This window comes from Rhinoraja longicauda, chromosome 5 (assembly GCF_053455715.1).
Source record: "Rhinoraja longicauda isolate Sanriku21f chromosome 5, sRhiLon1.1, whole genome shotgun sequence".
Taxonomy (NCBI): Eukaryota; Metazoa; Chordata; class Chondrichthyes; order Rajiformes; family Arhynchobatidae; genus Rhinoraja; species Rhinoraja longicauda.
The window spans coordinates 7,045,802-7,062,794 of NC_135957.1; the positions used below are offsets into that span (position 1 = coordinate 7,045,802).

Here is a 16,993-nt window from a genome sequence, read left to right on the forward strand (position 1 = left end):
CTTCCACAGATGCACCATAGAAAGCATCCTATGGGGCTGCATCACAGCTTGGCTTGGCAATCGCTCTGTCCAAGGCCACAAACAACGACAGAGCCATGGATTCAGCCCAATGCATCACACAGACCAGCCTTCTCCCCAACGACATTCACACCACAGATAGAAACAAAGCGTTGGAGTAACTCAGCGGGTCAGGCAGCACCTCTAGAGAAAAAGGGATGGGTAAGGTTTTGGGTCGGGACCTTTCTTCAGGCTGAAAGTAGAGGGAAGGGAACTGGAGGTGAGAGAAGGCCAGAACAAAGCAAGGCCGGCAACCGATGACCATGGAAGGAAGGGTGGAGCTCACAACAGCCCATTGTTGGGGAAGAGGTGATAAAGAAGGGAGACAAGGATGCGAACAGTGTGACTAGTAGGACGTCTAGGTGGGGGGGGGGACACGACAGAGGGGATGTAGGGGTTACGTAAAATTCAAGAAATCAACTTTCATAACGGGGTTGTAAGCTGCCCAAGCAAAATATGAGGTACTGTTCTTCCAATTTGTGTGTGGCCTCACTCAGACAGTGGAGGAGGCCCAAGACCTCAGCAGTTCCTTTCTACACGACAATCACACCACATTGGGAAAACAGCCAATCTGGTCAAAGGCCACTCAATTCCCAGTCATTCCTTCTTCTCCCCTCTCCCGTTGGGCAAAAGGTAAAAAGCTTGCACGCAAGTACTACGAGATTCAAGAACAGCTTGTTCCCCACTGATATCAGATTCTTGAAAGGACCTCTCGTATGTTTACAATATATTCTAGATCTTCCAATCTACTTCAATGTAAGCTCCTGCACATTTTTAATCTGCGCTTTCTCTCTAGCTGCAACACTATATTCTGCACTCTGTTTATTTTTGCTTTTGCACTATCTGATGTATTTATGTATTGCGTGATCTGCCTGGATGGTATCCAAAACAAAGTTTTCTGCTCTATCTCGGCGCATAAGACATTAATAAACCAATATTAAGTCGGAGATCGGTGAGGAGAGGCAATTAAATGCTTACCTCTTTCTTTCCTGTTCTTCTTTCTCTATTTGATGAGAGGTGACATACGGTTCAAACAGGTTGCAGCATTTGTTCACCAAATGGATAAATTCCACCATGGCATTTTCTTTCTTCATGCTTCCCAAGGCAGTCCATTCTCTCCTGATAATAAAAGGATGGAAGGACATCTATCAGCGGTCTTACTAAACTATTAGCGCCACTAAATCAAAGGGCGGCACAGTGACACAGAGATAGAGTTGGCGCCTTACAGGGCCAGAGACCCGGGTTCGATCCTGACTACGGGGGCTGTCAGTACGCAGTTTCTTCGTTCTCCCCGTGACCGCGTGAGTTTTCTCCGGTTTCCTTCCACATTCCAAAGACGTACAGTTTTGTAGGTTAATTGGCTTCTGTAAAGTATAAATTATCCCTTGCGTGTAGGATAGTGCCAGTGTACAGGGTGATTGCTGGTTGCCATGGACCCGGGAACCGAGAGGCCTGTTTCCACGCTGTATCTCTAAAGTCTAAAGTAATACATTGAACTATTCTTGAACTGCAGATACACTCGACACACTCGTCGCTCCAAAGACATACAGGTTTGGAGGTTAATTGGCTTGGCAAATGTAAGAATTGTCCCTAGTGTGTTGTGTGTGTAAGATAGTGTTAATGTGCGGGGATCGTTGGTCGGTGCAGACCCGGTGGGCCGAAGGGCCTGTTTCCGCGCTGGATCTCTAAACTAAACTAAAAAAAATCCGCTACCTGTATTATTAATGACCAGATAATGCACCTTTTTACAGCATTGTTTGAGGAGAAATGATACTCAGGGGCGTCCTGTCCTTTATGGTAGCAGCAGATCCATTTTTTACAAATAGGGGAATTTAGGGAGGGCAGCTCAGTGGCACAGCAGTAGAGCCACTGCCTCACAGCGCCAGAGATCCCGGTTCTATCCTGACCTTGGGTGCTGTCTATGTGGAGTTTGCACATTCTCCCTGTGACCGTTTGGATTTCTTCCGGTGTACTCCGGTTTCCTCCCACATCCCAACTGATTACCAGAGCTTGTAGCCACGCCGTCTGAAGGCACAGACGCCAATCCTGGAGAGATGAATGAGGGCCTTGAACGGGGGAATTCATAAACCAGACTATAGACACACAAGCAACAGCAGATGCTGAAATCTTGAGAAGAATACAACGCGCTGCAGGAACTCAGGGGGTCGGGCAGCATCTGTGGAGGGAATGGACAGACGATGTTTTGGGTCATGACCCATCTTCAGACGGATTATGGTAGTGTGGAGAAAGTTGGAAGAGAGAAGTGGGGGCAGGGCAAAACCTGGTACGTGATAGGTGGACACAGGGGAGGGGGGGGGCTGAAATAGCCATAGAGAACTGCGGCACAATTACCTCCTGTCGTTGCCAAGAACATCAAAGAAGCCGACTTCGGGACAAGAGTCAGGACTGTACGGGCCAACGGAGATCTGTTTGTGCAGAGCAACAAGCTTCAGTTTTTCTTCGTACGTTGGGTGAAAAGCTTTTCCATCTTTTTCTGTGGACGGAAAGAAAATTGGTTAGAATTTCTGTCTAAAGAAGGGTCCCGGCCCAAATCGTCGCCTGTCCACAGGTGCTGCCTGACCCGTTGAGTTCTTCCAGCGCTTTGTGCTTTGTTCATGATTACAGCACCTGCAGTTCCTGGAGTCTCTAGAATTTCTATTAACGTTCTGTTCAAACGTCCCCACATTCGGATTGATCTGCGATCTTTTCCACAGCCTGGTTGCCAGCTAGTTGCAAATGCTTACAGCAGAAATTACTGCATTGTTCAGAGCTCTCAAACCTTTGGGCAAAAGATACCAAATCTGCTTCTTGATTCTCAAACAGCGGAATACCACTGATACATATAGTCATAGAGCTGTACCCCATGGAAAACAGCCCTTCATCCCACCTTGTCCATGCTGACCGTTCCATACTGGGCTAATCCCATTTTCCTGCATTTGGATCATATCCGTCTAAACCCTTCCCATACATACGTCTTCCTAAATGCCTTTTAAAAGTTGCAATTGTATATCCAATTCTACAGCTTCCTTTTAGTCTTTAGAGATGCAGCACAAAAACAGGTCCTTAAGCCCACCGAATCCGCGACGACCAGCGATCACCACGGACTATCTTACACACCAGGGAAAATGTTATAATTTTACTAAAGCCTATTAACCTACAAACCTGTACATCTTCGGAGTATGGGGTGAAACTGGAGTACCCAGAGAAAGTACCCAGGAAGGAGATGAGGGGGAATTTCTTTAGTCAGAAGGAGGTGAATCTGTGGAATTCTTTGCTACAGAAGACTGTGGAGGCCGTCAATGGATATTTTTAAGGCAGAGATAGATAGGTTCTTGATTAGTACGGGTGTCAGGGGTTATGGGGAGAAGGCAAGGGAATGGGATTAGGAGGGAGAGATAGATCAGCTCTGATTGAATGGTGGAGTAAACTTGATGGGCCGAATGGCCTAATTCTGTTCCTATCACTTATGACCGTAAAATCTACGGGGTCACAGGGAGAATACATACAGTCCGTAAAGACAGCACCCGTAGTCAGAATCGAACCCAGGTCTCTGACTCTAAGGCAGCAACTCTATTGCTACGCCACCGTGCCGCCCATCTGGCAGCTCATTCAGACTACCCTCTGAGTGGAAAATGTGATTTTGTTGCACCAGCCCTCTTGTAGACGATTCTAAACATTTACCACTCCGTTTTTAGAAGACATTTCTCATCTCTGATTCAACGGCGAACTCTATTTTGAGACCGCGACTCAATCTTTCCTCCGAAAGAGGTCATCAAACTCTGCATCTATCATGTGGAAGCTGGCATATTGATCCCATTGCAGTTTTGATGCACACAATCTAGGGACCAGCTCTCAGATGAGGGGATTTAGATTTAGATTTAGAGATACAGCGCAGAAACAGGCCCTTCGGCCCACCGGGTCCGCGCCGCCCAGCGATCCCCGCACACTAACACTATCCTATACCCACTACGGACATTTTTTACATTTACCAAGCCAATTAACCTACGTACCTGTACGTCTTTGGAGTGTGGGAGGAAACCGAAGATCTCGGAGAAAACCCACGCAGGTCACGGGGAGAACGTACAAACTCCGTACAGATGGCACCCGTAGTCAGGATCGAACCCGAGTCTCCGGCGCTGCATTCGCTGTAAGGCAGCAACTCTACCGCTGCGCCACCGTGACGCCCTAATTCCTGTACTTTTGGATTTGCACCGACCCCACCTCCTCCAAGTGAAAAGGCTTTCCATCATCTTCAAGTTTGTCCACCGACCGAATGCCTTAAATCATTTGCCCGAGCTGCTGATCTGACAAGAAGTTTCACATATAGTTTCTGCTCAATCTCTCTGCTTTTATGTCGTGTAAGAGCGGAGGAAACATACATTTGGTCCTGGTAATTTATCTACTTCCAAATTAAAACTTGGCATCATGCTCGGCATGGACATTATGGGCCGAAGGGCCTGTTCCTGCGCTGTATTGTACTGTTCTACATACTGCTTAGACTATAATTTCTGGATAATGACTTGATTCCATGGACTATTTTAGGTTAAGGTTTATTGTTGTCACATGTACCAAGGTACAATGAAAAGCTTTGTTTTGCATGCCAGCCAAACCGAACAGATATATTAAACATAAACACAATCAAGTTAAACTCAAGTAGACCAAAAGGGAAGATACTGGGTGCAGAATATCCTGTAGCGTTGTAGCACTGTAATCTCAGCATTGTAGTGCACGAGTTCCATAGACAAAGACCAATGTCTCCACTGGCGGCACAGTGGCGCAGCGGTAGAGTTGCTGCCTTACAGCAAATGCAGCGCCGGAGACTCAGGTTCGATCCTGACTACGGGCGCCGTCTGTACGGAGTTTGTACGTTCTCCCCGTGACCTGCGTGGGTTTTCTCCGAGATCTTCGGTTTCCTCCCACACTCCAAAGACGTACAGGTTTGTAGGTTAATTGACTGGGTAAATGTAAAAATTGTCCCTAGTGGGTGTTGGATAGTGTTAATGTGCGGGGATCGCTGGGCGGCACGGACTCGGTGGGCCGAAGGGCCTGTTTCCGCGCTGTATCTCTAAATCTAAATCTAAAAAATGTCCACAATGCTCAAGAGATGAATCGAACTGTACCCTAGCTTGTGGAAGGACCGTTCAGAAGCCTGATAACAGAGGGGAAGAAGCTGTTCCTGAGTCTGGTGGTGCGCACTTTTAAGCTTCTTCACTTTCTGCTGGATGGGGGCGGGGAGAAGGAGGAGTGACCGGGGTGGGACAAGTCTGATTATGTAGACTACTTTGTAGCTGACATTTATGGGCTCCGATGATACTTTGTGGGTACATTAATCCCAGAAGCTCAGCAAAAGGCACAGGTGAGTCACTTCTCTTAAGTGGAAGTAAACAACAGCTTCTCCAGAAGCTCATGTGGAGAGACAATCACTTGATGTTTTGATGGAAAAAGGTTAACGTGTCAGTGAAATTATCTTACATCAGAATTCTGTTAATCTTTCTAATACCTGTCACCACTGCAAATAGATCTGGTTCTATCAATAATTCTGATGAATTTTATATCATTCAGTCATACAGCACAGAAACAGGCTCTTCGGCCCAAGTCATCATGCCAGACATGCACCACGGTAGCGCAGCGGTAGAGTTGCTGCTTTACAGCGAATGCAGCGCCGGAGACTCAGGTTCGATCCTGATTACGGGTGCTGCACTGTAAGGAGTTTGTACGTTCTCCCCGTGACCTGCGTGGGTTTTCTCCGAGATCTTCGGTTTCCTCCCACACTCCAAAGACGTACAGGTATGTAGGTTAATTGGCTGGGTAAATGTAAAAATTGTCCCTAGTGGGTGTAGGATAGTGTTAATGTGCGGGGATCGCTGGGCGGCACGGACTTGGTAGGCCGAAAAGGCCTGTTTCCGGCTGTATATATATGATATGATATGATATGATGATTTACATTAGTCCCATTTGCCCGTATTTGGCCCATGTCCCTTGAAACTTTTCCTATCCATGTACCTGTCCTGAGTCTCTTTTAAATGCTGTTATAATATCTGCTTCAACTACTTCCTCTGGCAGCTCGTTACGTACACCCATCACCCTCTGAGTGAAAAGGTTTCCCCTCAGGTTCCTATTAAATCATTCCCCCCTCAGCTTAAACCGATTCTTGATTCCCCAACTCTAGGTAAAATTCACCATATCAATTCCCCTCATGCTTTTGTACAACTCTATAGGATCTGATACATCTATCCATCTGTCCACTTTTGCTTACATTTCTATAAGATCAGCCTTCAGAAACCGTAGCAAAACGTTGTTGCCCAAAATGGTCGAGGTCTGTATAATTGTACTGCAGGGCACCATCACAAGTTCAGTGGGCTGCGTATAAAGACGACACTCATTTCTTATTTTAGCTTTACCAAAGCTCCTGGGAGAATGCATATTCACTGTCTTGTATTCACTACACCTTTGAATAGATTTGCTCTAAGTGTTCAACTGTGTTGGCATTGAACAGTATCGCAAAAGAAGAGGCCCTTTGGCCAACATTGATTGTGCCGAACATGATGCCCAGACCAATTCTTATCTGCCTGCACATAACCCATATCCCTTCATTCTCTGCATATCAATGTGTCTATTCAAAAGTCTTTTAAATGCCACTATTGTATCTGCCTCCACCACCGCAGCACCTTCCAGGCACCCACCACCCTCTGTGTAAAATAACTCGCTCCACACATCTCCGTTAAACTTTGCCGATCTCACCTTAAAGCTATGCCCTCGAGCGTTTGATTATTCCATCCTGGAAAAGGGTTCTGATTGTCTATCCTATCTATGCCTGTGGAAGAGTGATGGGTCTGTGGAATTCTCTGCCACAGAAGGTAGTTGAGGCCAGTTCATTGGCTATATTTAAGAGGGAGTTAGATGTGGTCCTTGTGGCTAAAGGGATCAGGGGGTCTGGAGAGAAGGCAGGTACAGGTTACTGAGCTGGATGATCAGCCATGATCATATTGAGTGGCGGTGCATGCTCGAAGGGCCGAATGGCCTCCTCCTGCACCTATTTTCTATGTTTCTATGCCTCTCTTGATTTTATACACCGAAGAGTCGTCTCCACCCAAAACGTCACCTATCAATGTTCTCTAGAGATGCTGCCGGACCCACTGAGTTACCCCAGCACTTTGTCTTTTTAAGGGATAGGTTATTGTACCAACAGCATTACACTAGGTTCTCAATTTTTTCCTGTACTTGTTGCATTGTTTGGACAAAGGCAGATTGCTTCATCACAACAGGGAGGGTCACCAAAGCCTGCCTTTATCTCTTCTGTTTGATCACTATTAATGATCCCCACCTCGTTGTTGACTTTGTTTGTTCCCTGCACCATACATGAACTCTTTCTCCTGACGGTGAGGTGCATGCACATGTTCCTTAACCCTTTATTAAAATTAAAATATCTGATCTGGGGGCACAGACTTGCTTAACCTAGTTAAGGGATTGCAAAGCACACAGTGCTGGAGTAACTCAGCAGGTCAGGCCGCATCTGTGGAGGGAAAAGGATAAACAACATTTTGTGTCGACCCAAAATACCATCTGTCCATTCCCTCCACATATGTTGCCTGACCTGCTGAGTTCCTCTGGCACTTTGTGGTTTGTTGAAGATTCCAGCATCTGCAGTTCCTTGTGTCTTTGGAAAATATATTTATAGATTCCCTGCACATTTCAGCTATTCTCAATCATTTGACCTAGTTAAAGATGTTCAGTGTTCTTGGATGACAGCTCAATTTTCCAGTTGGAAAGCCAAATTGAATAGGAATCTCCTGGGAATGTAATTCTATTGGAAAAGGGCTATAATCTGGCTTTTCCAGCTTCTCAGAGCTGCCTCTTGCACATGCATGCTCCCCTCATTGATTACTGTTTGCTTGATCTTGTGGCTCAGTTGAAACGTGCACCATTTGATGTACAAATTAAGATGGAACATAGAGTCACAGAATGACACAGCGGCAAACAGGCCTTTTGGCCCAACTCGTCCATTCCAACCACATTGCCCCCCCCCCCAGCTAATGTGAATGAGGCGATTGGTTCAGGAATGGAAAAGAAACTGTTCTTAAGTACGGGCATCTGAGCTTTCAAGCTCCTGCATCTTCTCCCAGAAGGTAGAAGTGAGAAAAGGCACCCTTGTCAACACTTCCAGCCATGAAGATGGATCGGATGGAAGGAAGTGACGAGCCTGCGGTGGACTGGACTGGACTGTGATCACCACTCTCTGCGGGTTCAGGCTATCAGGAGCGGAGCAGGTGCCGAGATTCCCTTGGTAGCGATGATTGAAGGGAGTCGGGGGGTATGGGGAGAAGGCAGGAACGGGGTACTGATTGAGAATGATCAGCCATGATCACATTGAATGGCGGTGCTGGCTCGAAGGGCCGAATGGCCTCCTCCTGCACCTATTGTCTATAAGGGGGACATTCAGCACTGGAACAGGTAACCTTCTCAGCAATAAAAACAAATAGATAACATGGAAAAGCGAATATCAAAAGGCTGTTTTAACTGACAAAGTGCCACCCCTCTCCAGTGCCATATTATTTCTACATCAGATAATGACAAAAATGCCCTTTTGCCAATGAACATAGTGCAATAAATAGTGCACAATGAACATTGTGCAATAAATAAATAAATGCACAACCCTGAACCAATACGCAATTGTTTTTTTCTGGCTGTGTACAATTGGAAGTAATTACTCACTTTCCATCTTGAATGTGTGTCCACATTTTTTCAGCTACTTCAGTAGTAGGTAATGTCCAACTACAAACCTCTGCATTCTAACCTAACTGTACTAAATAAAGTTTCTTCAAGTGAAACAATATGGATGGGACAATTCTTGTTGGCATATTTCAGTCAAATATTATTCTCTGGTAAACCAATGCTGACACAAGGAACTGCAGATGCTGGTCTACAAAAATAGACACATAGCGCTGCCCTCGCAGCTGCGGCTTGCCTGCAGTCCGTTGTCTTATATGTTTTTTTGTCGTTTTTGTCTTAATTGTAGTTTAAATATGATGTAGTGTTTGTGGTTCTGTGTTATGTGGGGGGGGGGGGGGAACTGTAACATTGTCTCTCCCGAACGGAGACCCGACCTTTGTTTTCTGTGTCGTGTCCGTTCCCGCTGCGGCCTACCACCGGCCATGCACCTGGAGCTGGCGGGCTCCGGCTAGGACCACCTGGGCTCCGGTTCGCAGAGCAAGCGGCCCGGACTCACCACCTACGGCGCTGGCTGCCTTCGGATGCCGCGGGAGCGGCTGCGACTCGTCTCCGGATGTTTTGGCTCAGGCCGCCTGGAGGTCGGAAGCTCGCAGGCCCCTGGATGGGGGCCGACATCGGGAGCTCCGGCAGCGGCAGCGTCTTCGCCCGCCCCAAATCGCGGGGCTTGGGTAGGCCCGCCGCGGACCTTTCACCGTCCGGCGCGGCCTGGAACCGGCCACGGGATTTTCTCCGCCCAGCGGGGGCTTCAATGTCGGGAGCCCCGACGTGACAACTTCAACAGCCTGACCGCGAGAGAAGACGGCAGGGAAGAGAAAAATACATTCTGGCCTTCCATCACAGTGAGGAGGTGACTAGAGGAGACTCACTGTGATGGATGTTTCTTTTGTTTGGTGTTGGTTTATGATTGTATGTGTTATTCTTATTGGTCTTATTGTTGAACTGGGGGTAATTTTTCATTTCACTGCACATTTATGTGCATGTGACAAATAAATTGACCATTGACTACTATTGAAGTAACTCAGCGGGTCTGGTAGCATCCCTGGAGAACATGGATAGATGACGTTTTGGGTGGGGGCCCTTCCGATCATGAATTGAGAGTCAGGTAATGAGATGTCTTGCTAAGTTATCAATAAAAATGTACATTGTGGTTCCAAACTGTTTTTGGGTGTGCCAATCCATGAAAGATACCAGAGAAACGAGTTTATGTACATATGCTATTACATCATAGTGGCCAGCTCATTCTTCAACCTTAATCTCTGTTTCACTTCCCTGTGCCATTTACTTGAAGAATGGGATTGGGATTGAATTGAGTGATCATTTGGCCAATAAGGACCTAATCTGCCTGAAGATAGACACAAAAAGCAGGAGTAACTCAGCGGGTCAGACGGCATCACTGGAGAAAAGGAATAGGTGATGTTTCGGGTCGAGACCCTTCTTCAGACTGAGAGTCAAGGGGAAGGGAAACGAGAGATATAGACAGTGATGTAATGAGATATAGAACAAATCAATGAAAGATATGCAAAAAAAGTAAAGATGATAAAGGAAACAGGCCATTGTTAGCTGTTTGTTAAGTGACATCGAGTACAGACAACGTGACTCAACAAGACGACTGAAGCTAGTGCAACTTGGGAGGAGGAGGGATGGAGAGAGAGAGAGAGAGAGAGAGGGGATGTAAGGATTACTTGAAGTTAGAGAAATCAATATTCATACCACTGGGTTGTAAGCTGCCCGAGCGAGATATGAGATGCTGTTCCTCCAATTTGGCCTCACTCTGACAATGGAAGAGGCCGAGGACAGAATGGTCAGTGTGGGAATGGGAAGTGGAATTAAAGTGTTTGGCAAGCAGGAGATCAGGTAGTTCCAGGCGGACTCAGCTTCGGTTTAAACCAGCATCTGCAGTTCCTTCCACAGGCTTCGCCTAATGGGCTGAAGTGCCATCATGATCTCTGGCGCTAAAAATCTAAAATAGATAGCCACTTCAACAACAATATGAAGCAAGGTTTCCAAATTATTAGAAATGCTCTAACCTCTCCTTCCAATTCGTCTCATGATCATGCCTACGTCAAACTGACCATTGAGTGCAAATAAGCTCTTACGTTTTCACTACACTTCACGATCTTGAAAATCTTCTCTCCAATACAAATTCGCATGCAAAGAATCCCGCTTTTGAAGTTCCAACTTAAAACTATAATTCGGCAGTGCAATAATACCCTACAATAATACCCTACAAATATGAAAGCTGCCGTGCAAATCAAAAGCATCCCGTTCAGCATTAGAATATTTCTCAATGGCTGATTATCTGCAGTCTGTTCTTTAGGTTGAGGTTAATTATTGTCACATGCACTGAGATATAGTGAAAAGCATTGTTTTGCATGCTATCCAATCAAAACAAATACTACCATACATCATACAACTAAGCCAAACTCAAGTACAATAGGTGGAGCAAAGGGGAAGATACAGGGTGCAGAATATATTTCTCAGCATTCATAGGCTCTATAAACATAATTAGGCCATTTGGCCCATCAAGTCTAATCCACCATTCAATTTATAGCTAATTTATCTTTCCCTCTCAGCCCCTTTCTCCTGCCTTCTCCCTATACCTGGCTCCGTATCAGGAAGTGGCGGCGCCTAACGGCAGCGGCTGACTAGCAGTCTGTTCGTCTTTTTTCCTTTTTTTTTTGTTGTGTGTCGGTGTTGGGATGGTTTTTATATATTTTTTTGGTTGTGTATGTGTGGGAGGGGGTGGTGGTGTGGGGGGGACTTTTCTCTTCCTCACGGCGCGGGGTGCGGCTCGGCTGCGGGGCCTAACATCGCCCGGTGCGGCTTGGCCGCTGGACTTTACATCGCCCGGTGCGGCTTGGCCGCTGGACTTAACAGTGCCCGGTGCAGCTCGGCCGCGGGACTTTACATCGCTGGTGCGGCTCGACTGCGGGACTTAACATCGCCCGGTGCAGCTCGACTGCGGGTCTTTTCATCGCTGGTGCAGCTCGACTGCGGGACTTAACATCGCCCGGTGCGGCTCGGCCACGGGACTTTACATCGCTGGTGCGGCTCGACCACGGGACTTTACATCGCCCGGTGCGGCTCGGCCACTGGACTTAGCTGCGCAAGGCTTGGTCGCGGGCCTTTCATCGCCCGGTTCGGCCGCGGGACGTTTCAGCGCCCGGTGCGGGGACTGTGCGGGTCGGTCGGGGACGAGCTGTCTGTCCGTGGGCGTGGGGAAGAGAGTGGAAGTTCTGTTGCCTCCATCACAGTGAGGGGGTGTTTGGAGTCACTGTGATGGACGTTTGTGTTGGGGTTATGTGTCTTGTGTTCTTTTTTTCTATGACTGCTATGTAGTTTCGTTCGGTACTTCGGTGCCGAACGACAAATAAAGCTCTGTTATATACTGTTATATAACCCCCGACACCCTTACAAATCAAGAATCTGTCAATATCCGCCATAGAAATATCTATCGACAGCCTCCACAGCTCTCTGTGGCAATGAATTCCACAGATTCACCGCCCTCTGACTAAAGAAATACCTCCTCATCTCCTTTCTACAGGTATTTCCTTTTATTCTGAGGCTGTGACCTCTGGTCCTAGACTCTCCCACTAGTGGAAACATCCTCTCCACATTCACTCTATCCAGGCATTGTAGCGCATCAGTTCCAGAGACAAAGTCCAATGTCCGCAATAGGGTAGAGGCGAGTTGGAGAGAACCCTAGCTTATGGAGGGACCGTTCAGAAACCTGATAACATGTGCAGCTGAAGTACAGACCAGGGAGACCCAATGTTTCAGCATTGGCCCTGGCTGTTTGAACTGATCTTACATTACTACAGCACCTTTCAAAACCTCAAACTGCAGTCGCAGAGACTTCTAATGTGTTGCAACACAGGAAAGGAGACAGGCAAGCCACGTAGTTTCCACAATGACCATCAGTTTTAATGACATTGGCTGGTAAATATTAACCAGGAAATACTATCCGCTTCAGTGCTTTGAAAGTGGAGACTAAACAAAAATCACCAACGCGTGATCAATGCCCTGCGCTTGAAAGTACATCTCTGTGCATGTCGGATGATATGTTCACCAACAAACGAGCCCAATAGATGTGCGTTTTGGGGAAGGGTCTGCTGGAGATGGGAAGATCTTGTGCTGTAATCAGGGAGATCTCAATTTCAATGTCAGATCTCAATCCCTACAGTCAAACGGTACAGAGGCAGGCCTTTCAGCCCGCTTCATTTGCATCAACCACCGCCATCCATTTACACCAATCTTGTGTTATTCTCCCTACATTCCCATCAACTCCTCCCACAGTCTACCACTCACCTACACACCGAGGGTAATTAGTAGTGGCCAATTAATCAGTCAAACTGCACACCATTTGAGATGTGGGTGGAAACCGAAGCATTTGGTGAAAACACACACACAGGGAGAACTTGTAAACTCCAAAATGTTAGCACCATATCGGTATACGAAAATAACTGCAGATGTTGGTACAAATCGAAGATATTTATTCACAAAATGCTGGAGTAACTCAGCAGGTCAGGCCGGGAGAGAAGGAATGGGTGACGTTTCGGGTCGAGACCCTTCTTCAGACTGATGTCAGGGGGGGCGGGACAAAGGAAGGATATAGGTGGAGACAGGTAGAGGGAGATCTGGGAAGGGGGAGGGGAAGAGAGGGACAGAGGAACTATCTAAAGTTGGAGAAATCAATGTTCATACCACTGGGCTGCAAGCTGCCCAGGCGAAATATGAGGTGCTGTTCCTCCAATTTCCGGTGGGCCTCACTATGGCACTGGAGGAGGCCCATGACAGAAAGGTCAGTATGATCATTAAATTTTCCAATTCGAGGTCACCCTCCCCTCTGGTGTGTTCTGCCCGCCTTCCACTCCTCCCATTTTTGCCCCTCCTACAAGACATCATTTAATTTTGTTCCCCTCTCCACCTCCTGGTTCCATACAGACACAGACACCCGTCCAATCTGGTTCTGGTTCCCTCTGCCATTCACCTCTCCCCCTTTATCATCTTCCTTACAACACAGGTAACCTTTGAGCTCCTGCTTTTCACCCTCTCTCTGAGGGACTGGGTTATTCTCTCTCTGCAGTTTCCTGCAGACTCGGGCAGAGCTGTTCCCAAACCAAGCTGTGATGCAACCTGACAGTGTGCTCTCGACGATGCACCTGTAGAGGTTGGGAAGAGTCACTGCAGCCTGAATTTCCAGTCTCCTCAGGAAGTAGAAGCATTATGCCTTGTTGGGTGGCACAGAAATGTGGTTACGTGGCCTCTGTAAAATTGCCCCTAGTGTGTAGGAGGTGGACAATAAAGTGAGATAACAAACAGCTAGTGTGAACAACTGTTCTACCTAAGAACACCGAAAAAGTCTGGTCTACCCCAACAGCTGCTGACGACCTTCTACCGCTGCACCATAGAGAGCATCCAAACACATGGCATCCCTGTGTGGTATCTCAGCTGCACGGAGGCAGAGAGGAAAGCTCTTCAGCGGGTAGTCCAGAGAGCTCAGAGGACCATCGGAACACAGCTACCAGCCTTGGAGGGCATCTACAACACACGATGCCTCAGAAAAGCCACCAGCATCCACAAAGACTACTCACACCCCTGCAACAGTCTGTTCGAACTTCTACCATCGGGCAGATGATACAAGGCCTTCTACACCCGCACCTCCAGACTCAGGAACAGCTTCCCAGGGCCATAGCCGCTATGAACTGGTCCTGCTGAGCCGGATGGTCACATCGCACAGTGAACCGGCACAGATCATTGGGAGCACTAAAGATAATGAGGAGGTTTAAGAGAGTGCATTCAAGAGAGAGCTGGTTAGAGCTCTTAAGGATAGCGGAGTCAGGGGGTATGGGGAGAAGGGAGGAACGGGGTACTGATTGAGAATGATCAGCCATGATCACATTGCATGGCGGTGCTGGCTCGAAGGGCCGAATGGCATACTCCTGCACCTATTGTCTATTGTCTATAGATCTACTTGCACTTCATTCTGTTTTAAAACTGTTCTAATTTGTTTCAGTGGGTTGCTTAAATTAATACTGATTAGCTCATTCATTTATTGCATCGTATGGGAGGCGCATTCCCAATCTCGTTGTACCCCTGTACAATGACAATAAAGATATATTGTATTGTATTGTATTGATCGTTGGTCGGCGCGAACTCGGTGGGCTGAAGGGCCTGTTTCCATGCTGTGTCTCTACACTAAACTGTTCCTGAAGCCACGTCTTCGCGAGCACTGAGCCACCCTTGAGTATTGATTCTTTGGCTCTCTGCCAGCTCCTCCATTGTACTCGGGCTGCTTGCAACAACTTCAGTTTGCCTGTTGGTGCAACTAGCAAACACTCAAACGCCTCATGAGCATTCAAAGAATTTTTCAGCTGAGCAAGAGCAGAGAAACACAATTAAACTGGAACAAGGTTCACTGGAGCCCAGGACACCAGAACAATAGGAACCTACAAAGGCTACAAGCAAGAGTTGACAAGTGAGAGTAATCTAAATGGCTTAATTTTGACAGCATGGACTTGACGGGCTACTGCACTGTATATTCTCATGATCTTGTGAACCGCTATTGTTCATCCCAAATCCAGAGACAAAACACAACTTGCGCTATAAATGCGCAGCTTGTAAAATAGCACAATGTATAGAAACAAAACGGGCTCCATCTCCACTGCAAAACATCAATGAATGACAAAGAAACCTTTCAGAAAGCATGAAGCTGCAGTGGGTAAATGCAACAGGGATGCTTTTAACAACTGCAGCTAAACAGAAGAGACAATTATCAATCATTCTATTCTCACCCTTGACGTGCTGACTCACCCCAGTGTCCAATCTTCACTGCCGGTTCAACAAGCGGGTCTGTGGGAGCAGTAAGTGATAAGTGGGTAGAGGTAGGAGGTTCAACCCTGAACCTGTCCTCAGCCCAAACCCATTAACTTTGGACCACAAGGACAACCCTGTTACAACCTAGAACAGTGCAGCACACAAAGATGCAATTTGGCGCACAATGTCTGCGCTGAACACGAGACCAAGACTAATTGTTATCTGCGTGCACGTGATCCATTCCCTGCATATCCATGTGCCTATCCAAAACCCTCTTCAACACCAACATAGTTTCTGTCTTCATGCACAGTGCATTAAAGACGCACGCAGTGGCACTGGGGGTGGCACGGTGGCAATGCCCGGCTAGGCAAGGCTGGTAGAGTTGCTGCCTTACAGCGCCACAGACCCAGGTTCACTCCTGACCATGGGTGATGCCAGTATGGAGTTTGTATGTTTTCCCTGTGACCGCGTGGCTTTTCTCCAGGTGCTCTGGTTTCTGCCCACATTCCAAAAACATGCAGGTTTGTAGGTTAATTGCCTTCTGTAAATTGTCCTTAGTAAGTAGGATAGAACTAGTGTCTGGGTGATTGCTGGTCGGCACGGACTCGGTGGGCCGAAGGGCCTGTTTCCACTCTGTATCTCTAAACTAAACTAAACTAAACCACCCCCAGTAGCGCATTCCAGGAACCCACCACCTTCTGTGTTTAAAAACGTGCCCGGCATATATCCTTTAAACTTTCCCCTCTAGTATTTAATTTTTCCATCCTGGGAAAAAGGCTGACTGTCTACCCTATCTAGGCCTCACATAATTTTATATCTGGAACATCTGGAAAGTATTCTGGAAATTCATTCACACCACATGACTGCATTGGTCTCATCTCTATACATTACCTCATCAATGTTTTCTATCACATTGGTCAAACACTACTTGCCCAACATAAATCGATGTATGTTTGCCTTAATTAGTCCAGTTTCCTCCAGGCAACTATTGAGCTTGTCCCAAATCAATAATTGTGAAAACTTTCTTACTGCTGAGGATTAACTGACAAGATTGGCAGAGTGTCATCATTTATTGCTCGGGAAATTGAATGCAGGAGTATAGAGGTTAAGCTTCAGTTGTATAAGGCTTGAGGATTATTTATTTTATCCTAATATATGGGATTTTATTCTAATACATGGAATGCTGGGTTGTCTTACAACGAAGGCTGGACATGTTAGCCTTATATCCACTGGAATTTAGAAGAAAGAGACAAAAAAAGAAAGAGAAAGAGAAAAGAGAGAGAGAGAGAGAGAGAGAGAGAGAGAGAGAGAGAGAGAGAGAGAGAGAGAGAGAGAGAGAGAGAGAGAGACACACACAGAGAGAGACACAGAGAGAGAAAGTTTAGGAAGG

General features: G+C 46.9%; 1 protein-coding gene across 1 annotated transcript in view; it reads right to left on the minus strand.

Annotated features, from left to right (window-relative positions):
* acbd3 (acyl-Coenzyme A binding domain containing 3) overlaps positions 1-16,993 on the minus strand; it is a 55,254-nt gene that overhangs the window by 21,004 nt on the left and 17,257 nt on the right. Inside the window, exons 2-3 of the mRNA XM_078398847.1 lie at positions 2,410-2,551; positions 1,036-1,176 (exon numbers count right to left, since the gene is read on the minus strand). Coding sequence (XP_078254973.1) covers positions 1,036-1,176; positions 2,410-2,551 — 283 coding nt within the window. The remainder of the gene's footprint in view (positions 1-1,035; positions 1,177-2,409; positions 2,552-16,993) is intronic.